This window comes from Hylobates moloch, unplaced genomic scaffold (assembly GCF_009828535.3).
Source record: "Hylobates moloch isolate HMO894 unplaced genomic scaffold, HMol_V3 SCAFFOLD_20, whole genome shotgun sequence".
Taxonomy (NCBI): domain Eukaryota; kingdom Metazoa; phylum Chordata; class Mammalia; order Primates; family Hylobatidae; genus Hylobates; species Hylobates moloch.
In genome coordinates, this window is record NW_026652295.1 from 26,148,847 (window position 1) to 26,161,853 (window position 13,007).

Below are 13,007 nucleotides of genomic sequence, written 5' to 3' on the forward strand. Positions count from 1 at the left end.
CTTGAACCCAACGCATTTTGCTTACCAGACAAGAAAGCTGAATGACAAAGCAACAATTCCCTGTCATAAAAGTTAATTTATTTGATATTATAGTATAGACATTTTAAAACACACCAGAAAAATTTTAGAGTTTGAAAATAACAAGTCACATTTTGTTTTGAGCAGGAAACATATCAAGACAACTTCCTTCATACAAGACATTATTGTAATCCCAGCGACTCAGGAGGCCCAAGCAGGAGGACCACTTTAGGCTAGGAATTTGAGATTAGCCTAGGAAACATAGTGAGACCTCGTCTCTAAGAAAATAAATTAGTCATTGTAGTAGCACACACCTGTAGTTCTAGCTACTTCGGAGGCTGAGGTAGGAGGATGACTTGAGCCCAGGAGTTTGATGCTGCAGTGAACCATGATCATGCCACTGCACTCCAGCCTGGGTGACAGATCGAGACCCCATTTCTGGGAGGGTGGGAAAACCAGACATTGACAAGGCCTGAGCAGAGGAGGCTGCCAACTGTAGAAATTGCAAGTTACAAAGAAATTCTCTGTTTTCTACCTTCACGTCTATAAAAAGTTGCTCTAAAGAAAAAGAACCAGCTCTGGCCAGGCGTGGTGGCTCACACCTGTAATTCCAGCACTTTGGGACACCGAGGCAGGTGGATCACTTGAGGTCAGGAGTTTGAGACCAAGCCTGGCCAACATGGTGAAACCCTGTCTCTACTAAAAATACAAAAATTAGTGGGGTGTGGTGGTGCTCGCCTATAGTCCCAGCTCTCAGGAGGCTGAGGCAGAATTGCTTGAATCAGGGAGGCAGAGGTTGTGGTGAGTCAAGATTGCACCACTGCACTCCAGCCTGGGTAACAGAGTGAGAAAGAAAAAAGAAAAGAAAAGTAAAGAAAAGAAAACCAGTTATTTCCACTGTTTTCAGAACAAATCAGACTGAAGTTTACTTGTGTCAACAGTGTGTGAGGTTACAATGTGATACTTACTATTCTTGAGGAGATGGAAATGTTCAGAAAAGAAGCCACACAAAGTACATGGTGGAAGAGCAAAAATGCAAAACAGGCTTAAAGAACTGTGAGAGTTTAGAAATAAGCAATAGATCAAAGGGATCAAGAATGGGCATTAGAAGATGAAACTGAAGACAGAATAGGGAGTAGGGGGTTCCAAGTATAGAAATAGGACATTCTCTATGAGGAAAAGAGAAGAACCTGTTTAGTTGGGCATGAAACATACATTCTAGGTAGAAATAATTTTTTTTTTCTTTTTTTTTTTCTTGAGACAGCATCTAGCTCTGTCACCCAGGCTGGAGTGCAATGGTACAACCTTGGTTCACTGCAACCTCCACCTCCCAGGTTCAAGCGATTCTCCTGCCTTAGCCTCTGAGTAGCTGGAATTACAGGCGCCGCCACCACACCCAGCTAATTTTTGTATTTTTAGTAGAGACGGGGTTTCACTGTGTTGGCCAGGCTGGTCGCTAACTCCTGACCTCGTGATCCGCCTGCCTTGGCCTCCCAAAGTGCTGTGATTACAAGCATGAGCCACCGCGCCTGGCCCAGTAGAAATAATTTTTAAAAGCTTATCTGGAAAAATGTATATAGAAACAAGTAATGGTTTAAAACCCAGACTAAAAGGATAGAAGCTCTTTTGAAAAACTTCGAGTAGAGAAGTTACTTTCTCAGACTAAGCTTTGGAGTGTATTTCTTATCTGTCAGGAAGGTTGCAAGATGGTGAGCCTAGAAGTGGAGAAACCAGAAACTTTTCAAACAAGGGCCCCAGATGCTAGGCCATGTTCCTTCAGCCTCTGAAGTCAGCAGTGAATACATGTGACACCGCATTTCCTCCATAATGCTGTGTGCCACGAATGCATGAAGGAATGAATGAAAAGAAAGCAAATGTGCGGGAATAATCTACAAGAGTTGGCGAGTCATTGGAGGTGGAGATGTATGTCTAATGGGTGGGAATGCACAAATCTGTAAATATGTGTCAAGTGAACCGTTGGGTACATGCGGACAAGGAATGTGGAGGGAACATGAGCTGATACGTGAGAAGCAGCACGTTTCAGAATCAAAACTATTCTGCTTTCTAGTACTGGCTTTGCCACTTATCAATCTTGGGACTTAAGGAAGTTTTCTGAGTCTCAGCTTCATCTCTAAAATGAGGATAATGATACCTGTTTGTGAAAAATATTAAGCTGGATAAAATGAAACAATGTAAATGACCCAATTTTTTTTTTTTTCTGAGAGTTTTGCTCTGTCGCCCAGGCTGGAGTGCAGTGGCGCGATCTTGGCTCACTGCAAGCTCCACTTCCCGGATTCACGCCATTCTCCTGCCTCAGCCTCCCCAGTAGCTGGGACTACAGGCTCCCGCCACCACACCCGGCTAATTTTTTGTATTTTTAGTAGAGATGGGGTTTCACCGTGTTAGCCAGGATGGTCTCAATCTCCTGACCTCGTGATCCACCCACCTCAGCCTCCCAAAGCACTGGGATACAGGCATTAGCCACCACACCTGGTCATGACTCACACTTTATTGTCCCCTAATACATAGCCCTGAATAGATGGTGGTGATTTTTTATGATAAGGTCCTTTGGTGATATTTTCAAGAGGAGTATCTCAGGCCATGTGGTTGCAAGTGCAGATTTAAAACAAGGAGAAATCTAGGCTAGAGGCAAGTTTGCCAGCATTCATCCTTTCAGCTGTACTACGTCACCTACTCTGCACTAGGGCCAGAGAGGAAACAATGGCTGGTGAAAGAGCAACTGATATTTCTGAAGGCGGGAAGACAAATAATTAGAACGAGAGGGTGAGCAAGGAACATTGACAGCGCAGCCCTCAAGTCTTGGGTCCTTCTAATTAGGTGCAGGATGAAAAAGGAAGCCTTGATGACACATAAATTCTTACAAGCCAATGTTTCTCTTCTGGGAGAAATGGAAACTCAGAAATCAGTGCTCTCAAAGGGAAATTAGGTATGATTTCTTGAGAGCCACAACCCAACCAGGCTACAAGGCTTTCCAAATAATAGTCCTGAGTTTGAGCTTCAGAGAAGGAAGGTATATTTTCAAGTCATGCACTGTATCAATTGCCTTTTTGGGTACATAAAAGAAAATACTGTATATGCTAATAATCATTAACAAAAAAACATTCAGGTAAAAAGAAAAAAATCTGAGTTTTAACAAAACTGAAAAACACTCAGAAGAGGACTATATGGAATGACAATTTGTTTTTCATCTTCTGGATCATCCCCTGAGGAAAGTAAAGAAAGTTCCCTCAGGATATTCCAGTTGGCAACAGCGGAGCAGAGGAATATTATTTTATTCATTTATTCAGATAAGTACTTTGCTGGGCACTGTTCTAGAAGCTGGGAAATACAAGTGATCAAAATATAACCTACCCCACAACTCCCCAATCCAGCTCCAAAAAACTTTTAGTGTGGAGGATGGCATAGTAAAGATAATAAGCCAATGAATAAGGAAAACATAGCATTTCAGATCTTTATATTATGACCAAAAAAAAAAAAAAAATCCTAAATTGGAACAGGAAACACAGATGGGGTGGCTCAATTACAAGATGGCAGTTAAAGAAGGCCTCACTGACAAGATGAGTTCCCAGTGTTAGGACCCCAATATCCTTCCTTACAAAGAGTGGGGATCCCACCCTAGAAAAGGAATAGCAGTTCAACCACCCCACAGCAGCTCTGGCAGGGCTGTTTCTGGATAACTTCATGGAGAAGTGCACACACTGCCTTTCATTTCAAAGATGAGCATCAGTCTCGTCTTCAGAGAAGATGCAGCCATTTTGGGGTTAGGGTTTCTCTCCTCAGGTCACTAGTGTAGGTGCACCTGCTGAGAAGTTTCAGCCACTCCACCTGCAATAAGACAGTTAGTTAATGAGAAAAGCAAGACAGAACCTGTGAAGAACATGTGACCATCAGCCATTTGAATGAAAGGGGGCAAATTTGAATGAAAGGGGACACATTTGTTTGTGTTTGCATAAAGATATTCCAGACAGGTACACAGGAAACGAATAAAAGTGGTTCATTGTAGTATATCAAAGATAAAACACCAGGCCTTACTTTAAATGACGAAAACAGATTTTATTTAGTAACCACTGACAGTGGGGAACCATCTGGGTTTCATAACTGGCACATATCAAAATCAGGCTCCACTCCTACCACAGAGCCTGGGAGACGAGGGCCCTATCTTCAGACATTGACTGAAACAAACGGTAAATTCCTTTGGCGGCATCAATTGAGTTTTCTCAGGCAGGCACTTGAGGAGACTGGCGCTATTAGGAACTATGTTCGGGTTTGTTCAGGTCTTTATAGGCCAAGGTGGCCACCTAGTCCAGAAGAGGGCTCAGAAGAAGCCGCCTAGAGTTTGGTCAAAAAGAGAATCTTTGCCAAGTAGATGGGGGAACTGGGCGGCTGGGGGCTGTTGGAGATGGGATGGTTTAAAGTATTTTTTGTATATTCAATTATTAAACCGTAGCAATGAAATACCTAATCGAAATCATAAAACTAAACAGTTTTAGCTACATTATCCTATCCGTTATTGCCACAAGATGGCGACAGCACTTCTCAACTCATAAAACTAAAGTTGTAGCTACATTAGCCTATCCATTATCGCCACAAGATGGCAATAGCGCTTCTCAACTCGCCTGCGGGATGGAGGGAGGGTGTGGCCCCGAGAACTCCTCCCTGTGCCAACAGCAGCTCTCCAGCCCGCAGCGCTTCCTGATGTTCCGTTAGTTCAGTCGTCTGAACTCTGCATGTAGATTCCTCTCAGGGCAGCCCTTTGTTGACCAAAAAAGAAATATGTTCACTGATTTGGCCAGCTTTTTTAAACTTTTTTTTGGAGGGGAAAGGGAGTGGTCATGGACATCCTGAAGTAGACACAAAAATACAGAGAATCCTGCACTTCCCAAGTCTCGTCGCGCAGGCTTCAACAATTACCAACATCTTGCCCATTTTGTTTCATTATCCGCACCCACACTGACAGATGAGGGAGTCTAAAAAATATCCAAAACATGAAATCCCAAATATGTGATTTTAATCATGAATATTTTCACAAATATCCTAACAGATATGGATATAAAGAAAATACACTAAGATTTTACACCTAAGAAAATTTAAAAAATGATGTGTAACATTATCCCATACCTAGCCCTTAAAGAAAATCCTGAATTGTCTCAAATATTTTTTGTATTGATTTTGTCTGAGATCCCACCAGATCCAAATATGGCATTTGATTGCTGTTCCTCTTGAATGTATTAAAATCCCTAAATTTACCCAAGTCTCCAAGTAGCCTGAGTGCTCTTTGAAAAAGGAATTGAGAGACCATAATCTGGGTGGGAATTCTCACTGATCATGGATTGTCATTGCTTTTAAACCATTCTTTGAAAAGTGTCGGGGAAAAAATGTTTTGTTTTCTCTTTTTTTTTGAGACAGAGTCTCGCTCTGTTGCCCAGGCTGGAGTGCATAGCATGATCTCAACTCATTGCAACCTCTGCCTCATGGGTTCAAGCGATTCTCCTGCCTCAGCCTTCCAAGTAGCTGGGACTACAGGCACGCATCATCACGACTGGCTTATTTTTGTATTTTTAGTAAAGACCAGGTTTCACCATGTCGGCCAGGCTGATCTCGAACTCCTGACCTTACGTGATGTGCCTGCCTCAGCCTCCCAAAGTTCTGGGATTACATGCGTGAGCCACCGCACCCAGCCAAAGTTATATTTTTTATAAGAGTGTTTTTTAAAACACTCAAATTGTCTGTCACGGCTCCTTGCCTATGCCCCTAAAAAGAGAGGGGAGGGGTAGGGGAAGGGGGGCAAACAGAAACAAAAAGAAAACTGACAAACAGAGGAGAAGTCCAAAATTCCAACACCCATTAAGTCAAGACTTCCCACAGTTCTCTAAGCCAGCAAATGAATGTAATTTAAACTGTTTTAAACTTCGCATAAAAATAAATCATTTTTGGTAAATCAATAAACAGAGGCATCTCCATGACTACTGGTGGGAGTATGTACTCCTCCTTTTCTAAAACAAAAAAACAGCAGAGAGCCCTGAGTTGGAAACATGAAAAGCATAACTTTTTTGAGTTAGCTATTATTAAGTGTAATATGAGAGGTACCACTCCATTCCTACCTCTCCTTTCTTTAACCAATGCATTTTGGCTACAGAAGAAATTATGCTTTTTCTTAGTCACTATTCAGCACATCTACAACATCCAAAATTGAACAGTACTCCAAGAGGGTGCTAAATGACTACATGCCACTTTAACTGAGTCTTCCAAAAATTCAGACTTCTGCTTATAAGGAATGTGGTACACGTTAGGAATACCGAGTCCCATGGTCATCCATGCATTACCTTACCCTTTCTGTATAATGTATAGAAATGGGTCCAAAAACTGTTGAGATATGAGGTATAAAGTGTTCAGTAAGTTCACAGATGGTCCTGCTAGCAATAGCATGTAAGAAATTGAAGCATATCGAAATCTAGTGTGTTTATCTCAGTGAAGACAAATCCCTGCCTCATCCATGACAAAGTACTTGCAAGAATGCAAGAATACTTCCCCTGACATATATGGGACACTTAGCAGCATCAGTATCCAGAGGTCAGCCTTGATGAGCTAAGTCTATACTACAGAGCTCAAGTATCACCTCTACCATTGCCTACCACCCTGGTCACATTGTCTACAAGTAAATCACTTGGGCAATAAGTGGGGTGATAGGAAAAGAGACTACATGACAGCCATATGGTTGATGTGTACCTGATTTTTGATAGCCTCCTCTGAAGAGTGGGAATTTAGGTTAGCATTCACGTGGGACATTATTCTCATACTCTGGGACCATTCTGGGAAATTCGTCCATATCACTGGTCCCCAAAGCTTCTTGTCAACACAACCTCCACTTTTGCCCACTTAAAAAATCTCTGTCTATCCAAACCATTAGCCATGTACATTCAGTTTAGATCAGTGTCTTAGGTCACTCTCCTTCTAGAAAAAGTAAATAATGACATTCAATACTCCAAATTGTGCTGAGTAGCAGCAATTCTTTTCCGTATTGCCATTTATGGACATACTTGAGTTACGGCTTCTAATACTACTGTTACAACCGGCATCAGTAGTATTAGCCAACATATATTGAATGCTTACTATGTAGAGGACATTGTTCTAATTATACCAAAACTATTTGCTCAAGAGGCACTATTAGATCCCCCTTTTTAAAATGAAGGAAATAGCCAGAGGAAAAAAAAGGGAAAAAAGCCAATTCTTTAGGAACTGGTTAGTAATGGGTTGAACTTGCAGCATCCAGTTTTTCTTGTTTCTTTTTTGAGACGGAGTCCCCTCTGCTGCCCAGGCTGGGGTGCACTGACACGATCTCGGCTCACTGCAACCTATGCTCTCTGGGGTCAAGTGATTCTCCTGTCTCAGCCTCCCGAGTAGCTGGGATTACAGGGTCCCACCAGCACATCGGGCTAATTTTTGTATTTTTAGTAGGGACGGGGTTTCCCCATGTTGGCCAGGCTGCTATCCATCTCCTGACCTCAAATGATCCACCAGCCTCGGCCTCCCAAAGTGCTGGGACTACAGGCGTGAGCCACCCCGCCCAGTCACATTCAGGTTTTCAAGCAAAGTATTAACTCTTTGTCCTTATTCTTAAGGAGACACTAGCAAGATGAAAATAACCCATAAGGTGCCGGGCGCGGTGGCTCACGCTTGTAATCCCAGCACTTTGGGAGGCCGAGGCGGGTGAATCACGAGGTCAGGAGATCGAGACCACGGTGAAACCCCGTCTCTACTAAAAATACAAAAAAATTAGCCGGGCGTGGTGGCGGGTGCCTGTAGTCCCAGCTACTCGGAGAGGCTGAGGCAGGAGAATGGCGTGAACCCGGGAGGCGGAGCTTGCAGTGAGCCGAGATTGCGCCACTGCACTCCAGCCTGGGGGACAGAGCCAGACTCTGTCTCAAAAAAAAAAAAAAAAAGAAAAGAACCCATAAGGTGATCATTTGTTTCACTACTCCTTAGGCAGTTTAGTCCTCTGAGTAACAGGAGAATTAGCTGGGTTCTTTTCAACTTAACTTTGTATAGTTTTCGAAAACCTAGACTTTACAAATTTTCACCTGTGGCTGGACAATATACCCATGAGCCAGTCACAATCCTCCTTTTCTTACAAACTCTGCTTTTTATTCTGATTTCTATATCCTGTAAGATAAAGAAGCAAGTTATTTAGCTTGGAAATTATCATCTGACTATTTGGATTAATAGAGAGGGTCAGAGGCCCATGTAACATAACAATAATGACATAAAAGTAATTTAAGTTCTGTTTATTCACAGAATTGATAACAGTTCAGTTATCCTTAGTATGGGATGATTATGGTGAAGGAAAAGAACTTGAGTGTATATTTATTTTCTACATAGAAATATATACAACAAACCAGATAGCAATTCAAAGAGATATATATTTTAGAAACTCTACAGAGACAGTTTTCAAAGGCTGGACAAGTGTCTGAGAAAAAGCTAAAAAAATAGAAGAAATTTCATAAAGCAGGCAATATTTCACTGGGCTTTGAAAAAAATAGGTAGGACTTGAGTCAACAAGGGAAAAGTGTGTATTTGATAGTGGATTTAACAAAAATACTAATTGTTTTAGGTGTTTTTACTGTTCTAAATTTAGATCGATTTTAAATAAACTAGATAGTAACTCGTTTATATACAATTACTACCTTTGAAACCAAAACCCAGTCATAGTGGGAGCTTCCAAATGCTTTATAGACCTTGGATTTTTACCTAAAAGACACATGACTGAAGTTACAACCTAGAGCAACATCGTTTGTTGGGTGACTGGTTCTCATTTGTGACAACCTGAATATGGGGGAACTTGTTTTTCCTCACTTCTTCTAGGCAAAGTCAAAAACAGTATTTAAAATGCTAACGAAAGGAGTTTTAAAATTGAAATTGACTTGTTTCAGAAGAGTCTGGGATAAATGTCCTCGAGCTTTCTGCCTTCCTTACGCCCCGAATTGTCCTGTTTAGGCTTCTAATGCCTTTGCTTATATAGATATACCATAAAGGGAAAATAGTATTCTGATTAGAAATAAAGCATTGATCTTTCTCAGGCTGAAAACTACGGCATTCAAATTCCGTTGTAGCCGGGCTTGATGGCTCATGCCTGTAATCCTAGCACTTTGAGAGGCTGAGGCTGGTGGATCACCTGAAGTCAGTTCGAGACCAGCCTAGCCAACATGGTGAAACCCCGTCTCTACTAAAAATACAAAAATTATCCGGGCGTGGTGGCGCATGCCTGTAATCCCAGCTACCCGGAAGGCTGAAGCAGGAAAATAGCTGGAACCTGGGAGGCGGAGGCTGCAGTGAGGTGAGATCGCGCCACTGCACTCCAGTCTGGGCGACAGAGGAAGTCTCCTTCTCAGAAAAAAAGACTGATTATGTTGCCATAGAGGGTCCCTTTAAAAAAGAAAAAAAAAAAAACCTCTATCCAACGAAAACTAAGAAGAAATAAATCTTCCCGAAAGCGATAAAATACTAAAGAATGAGAAACTGACAGTTTACTGAGTTTGTAACGAAGGCCAAATAAAGGCGGGGTTTGGATTCCTTTGGCGCACCCAAGCCGACCGTGGACTTCCTGGATACAACAACCAATCAGGATGCAAAGAGGAAGGGCGGGCGTTGCCCGGGCAAATTCAAACTGACAACCGCTGCAACTTGGCACTGTTCCAAATCACTATCCGATGGGGGATCAACTTATAATAGAAAACCTCCCATCTCCTTACTTAACTCTAAGGGGATTAGAACGGCAGATCTAAAAAAAGGTCACTAAGAATTAGTTAAGTAACTCCTCTACTTCAAACTAAAAAACACAGTATCGAGTTACAAGGGCTAGTCAGCGGCCAGCACAGGACGAATGCAAGCACCAGCTCTTTCTTTGAGAAGATGGGTGGCTCTTAAAAGAGCCGTTAGGGTTGAGACTTCGCAATCAACTCACTGTTTACTTAGCGCTGGTGTACTTGGTGACGGCCTTGGTGCCCTCGGACACGGCGTGCTTGGCCAACTCCCCGGGCAGCAGAAGGCGCACGGCCGTCTGGATCTCCCTGGAGGTGATGGTCGAGCGCTTGTTGTAATGCGCCAGGCGGGAAGCCTCACCTGCAATGCGCTCGAAAATGTCGTTCACAAACGAATTCATGATGCCCATGGCCTTGGACGAAATGCCGGTGTCGGGGTGGACCTGCTTCAGCACCTTGTACACGTAGATGGAATAGCTCTCCTTGCGGCTGCGCTTGCGCTTCTTGCCGTCCTTCTTCTGCGCCTTAGTCACCGCCTTCTTAGAGCCCTTTTTCGGGGCGGGAGCAGACTTCGCTGGCTCTGGCATAGCACTGTCCGGCTACAAAGCGCCAAAGATAAAGGAAAAACAGCGTGAGCAGGGTATGACAAGGCGCTTTTATATAGAATCGTTTATGCAAATAAGGTGAAGAGTTGAAGTCTTGTGTCTGATTGGTAGTTATTCAGGGTAACGTCAGAGGTCAGTTCTGCCCAATCAGAATTCGTAAATCCAGAAGACGCACTACCATTGGTTGAAATTAAACTGCAGCCCTAGCCAACAGCACATCTTCTTTTTCGCGCCGAATAGTGTTTATAAAAAGCGCCGCCTTTCATGTTCGCTTTATGGTTGCGTGTAGTGAGTTGCGGCTATTATGTCTGGACGTGGCAAGCAGGGAGGCAAAGCTCGCGCTAAAGCCAAGACTCGCTCTTCTAGGGCTGGTCTCCAGTTCCCCGTGGGCCGAGTGCACCGCTTGCTCCGCAAAGGCAACTATGCCGAGCGGGTCGGGGCTGGCGCGCCGGTGTATCTGGCAGCGGTGCTGGAATACCTGACCGCCGAGATCCTGGAACTGGCGGGCAACGCGGCCCGCGACAACAAGAAGACCCGCATCATCCCGCGTCACCTCCAGCTGGCCATCCGCAACGACGAGGAGCTCAACAAGCTGCTGGGCAAAGTCACCATCGCACAGGGCGGTGTCCTGCCCAACATTCAGGCAGTGCTGCTGCCCAAGAAAACTGAGAGCCACCACAAGGCGAAGGGCAAGTAACTACCTGGACTAGTTTGTGGCAACTCAAGTAAAATCGAGTCCAAACCAACGGCTCTTTTCAGGGCCACCCACGTCTTCTCTAAAAGAACTTAACATTTATTCCATGTGAAAGAAAAAGTGAGACATGGACAAGACTCTAGTCATAAATTACCCATCTTTGTCCTTTTTGAAAACAGTGTAGCGAACACCGCAGATTTAAAAGAAAAACTAGAGGGAAGGTGGTCAGATTCTACCACGCTTAAAAGTTTAAGATGTGAACAAATCTATTAGGCCATTACTTAATTTTAAACTTAATGTGTGTCCACAGAGCACCAGTGGCTTCGTGAGTTCTTGAAGCACTTTGGCCCAAAAGAGTTATCGCCCTAGCTAGAATTTAGCACACAGCTGTTCCACGCGGGCCGGGGAGGCATGAAGAAGTCGCGCCGCTACATGCCGGGCACGGTGGCCCTGAGCGACGTCCGGCGCTACCAGAACTCCGAGCTGCTGATCAGCAAGCTGCCGCTCCTGCGAGAGCTCGGCGGTGACGTGACGCCGCTGCACGAGAGCGAGGCTGCAGAACTTTGTGACACGATAGTCCACCTCCCTGCAAAGGCTCTGTCAGGGACACATCTTTCCTGATGGATAGCTGTGAAGCATTCTCTTCACCACCCCACTGCATGTTGCAAAGTATTCCTTTAAAATGAAGTGAGTAAAATACTGGGATGACTGTTATCTGGAGCCCAAGAAAGATGGCTTATTTGGAAAGGCCTAATATCCCAAGTTGCTTACCCAGAAGAACTTGACAGGATAGTTATTTCTAATAAACCTTAAAACGCATCAAGAAATCTGAGGTAAAGTGTTAGCACACAGACTGTTAAAACGTCTGCCTCACAGATATGGGGGGAAATATATAGAGGATTATAATCTGGTTCAACAAATGTTGATGAGTATCAGAAATGTACATTAGAAATAAGTATAAGAAATGTTTATTAGAAATGTACAGGGTGTTGGGCGCTCCTGACAAACTGAGGCCTCCTAGCAAGACTGGTAGTTTTCTGTGGAGGAGGGTTATTTAGTACAATAGTGCAAATAACTTTTGGTGTTCTCGCTAAACAAGGAATACTCATGCCAAGATTGCACAATCGTGCCTCCTACCTCTGTTCACTGAACTCTGATGTAATTTTTTTTTTTTTTTTTTTTTTTTTTGAGACGGAGTCTCGCTCTGTCGCCCAGGCTGGAGTGCAGTGGCGCTATCTCGGCTCACTGCAAGCTCCGCCTCCCGGGTTCACGCCATTCTCTTGCCTCAGCCTCCCGAGTAGCTGGGACTACAGGCGTCCACCACCATGCCCGGCTAATTTTTTGTATTTTTAGTAAAGACGGGGTTTCACTGTGTTAGCCAGGATGGTCTCGATATCCTGACCTCGTAATCTGCCCGCCTCGGCCTCCCAAAGTGCTGGGATTACCGGCGTAAACCACCGCCCCCGGCCCACTCTGATGTAATCTTAAGAAAAAGACATTAACTCATTTTTCTTGTGTATTGTAGACACTTTTGGCTGTCTGGTAACATGGAAAATCTCAGAATGATGTTTTCAGTATATAAAATGCCAAACAAAGTTAAATTACAATTATCAAAGTATTTTTAAAACTTCATAGTGATAAATGAGCCGATATAGTTATGTTGTTAATATAGTTAACACATTACATGATTTGGTGAGCCTAATTGCTGTTACTAATTAGAGGAGTAAAAATGTTTTAAGATAACTCAGCAATTGTAATGAGAAATGAAACATCTAATGTCTTTTGGGTTACAAACTAACAGGTACTGAGATTTGTGGCCTGAATTCATAATAAAGTGAAATGTTCAAGTTCAGTCAAGGTTAACTTTTTAAAAATAGATATTTTACTACCCAAACTCACGGACTTCCCCTTCAA

General features: G+C 43.4%; 2 protein-coding genes across 2 annotated transcripts; one reads left to right on the forward strand and one right to left on the reverse strand.

Moving 5' to 3' along the window:
• Positions 1–9,780: 9,780 nt before the first annotated feature.
• LOC116459893 (histone H2B type 1-J) lies at positions 9,781–10,427 on the reverse strand. Its single transcript, XM_032140654.2, has one exon. The coding sequence runs from the start codon at positions 10,379–10,381 to the stop codon at positions 10,001–10,003; it is 381 nt and encodes a 126-aa protein (XP_031996545.1). The 5' UTR covers positions 10,382–10,427; the 3' UTR covers positions 9,781–10,000.
• A 237-nt stretch (positions 10,428–10,664) lies between these two features.
• On the forward strand, positions 10,665–11,170 carry LOC116459883 (histone H2A type 1). The gene has a single exon (XM_058432325.1). The coding sequence runs from the start codon at positions 10,704–10,706 to the stop codon at positions 11,094–11,096; it is 393 nt and encodes a 130-aa protein (XP_058288308.1). The 5' UTR covers positions 10,665–10,703; the 3' UTR covers positions 11,097–11,170.
• Positions 11,171–13,007: the final 1,837 nt, after the last annotated feature.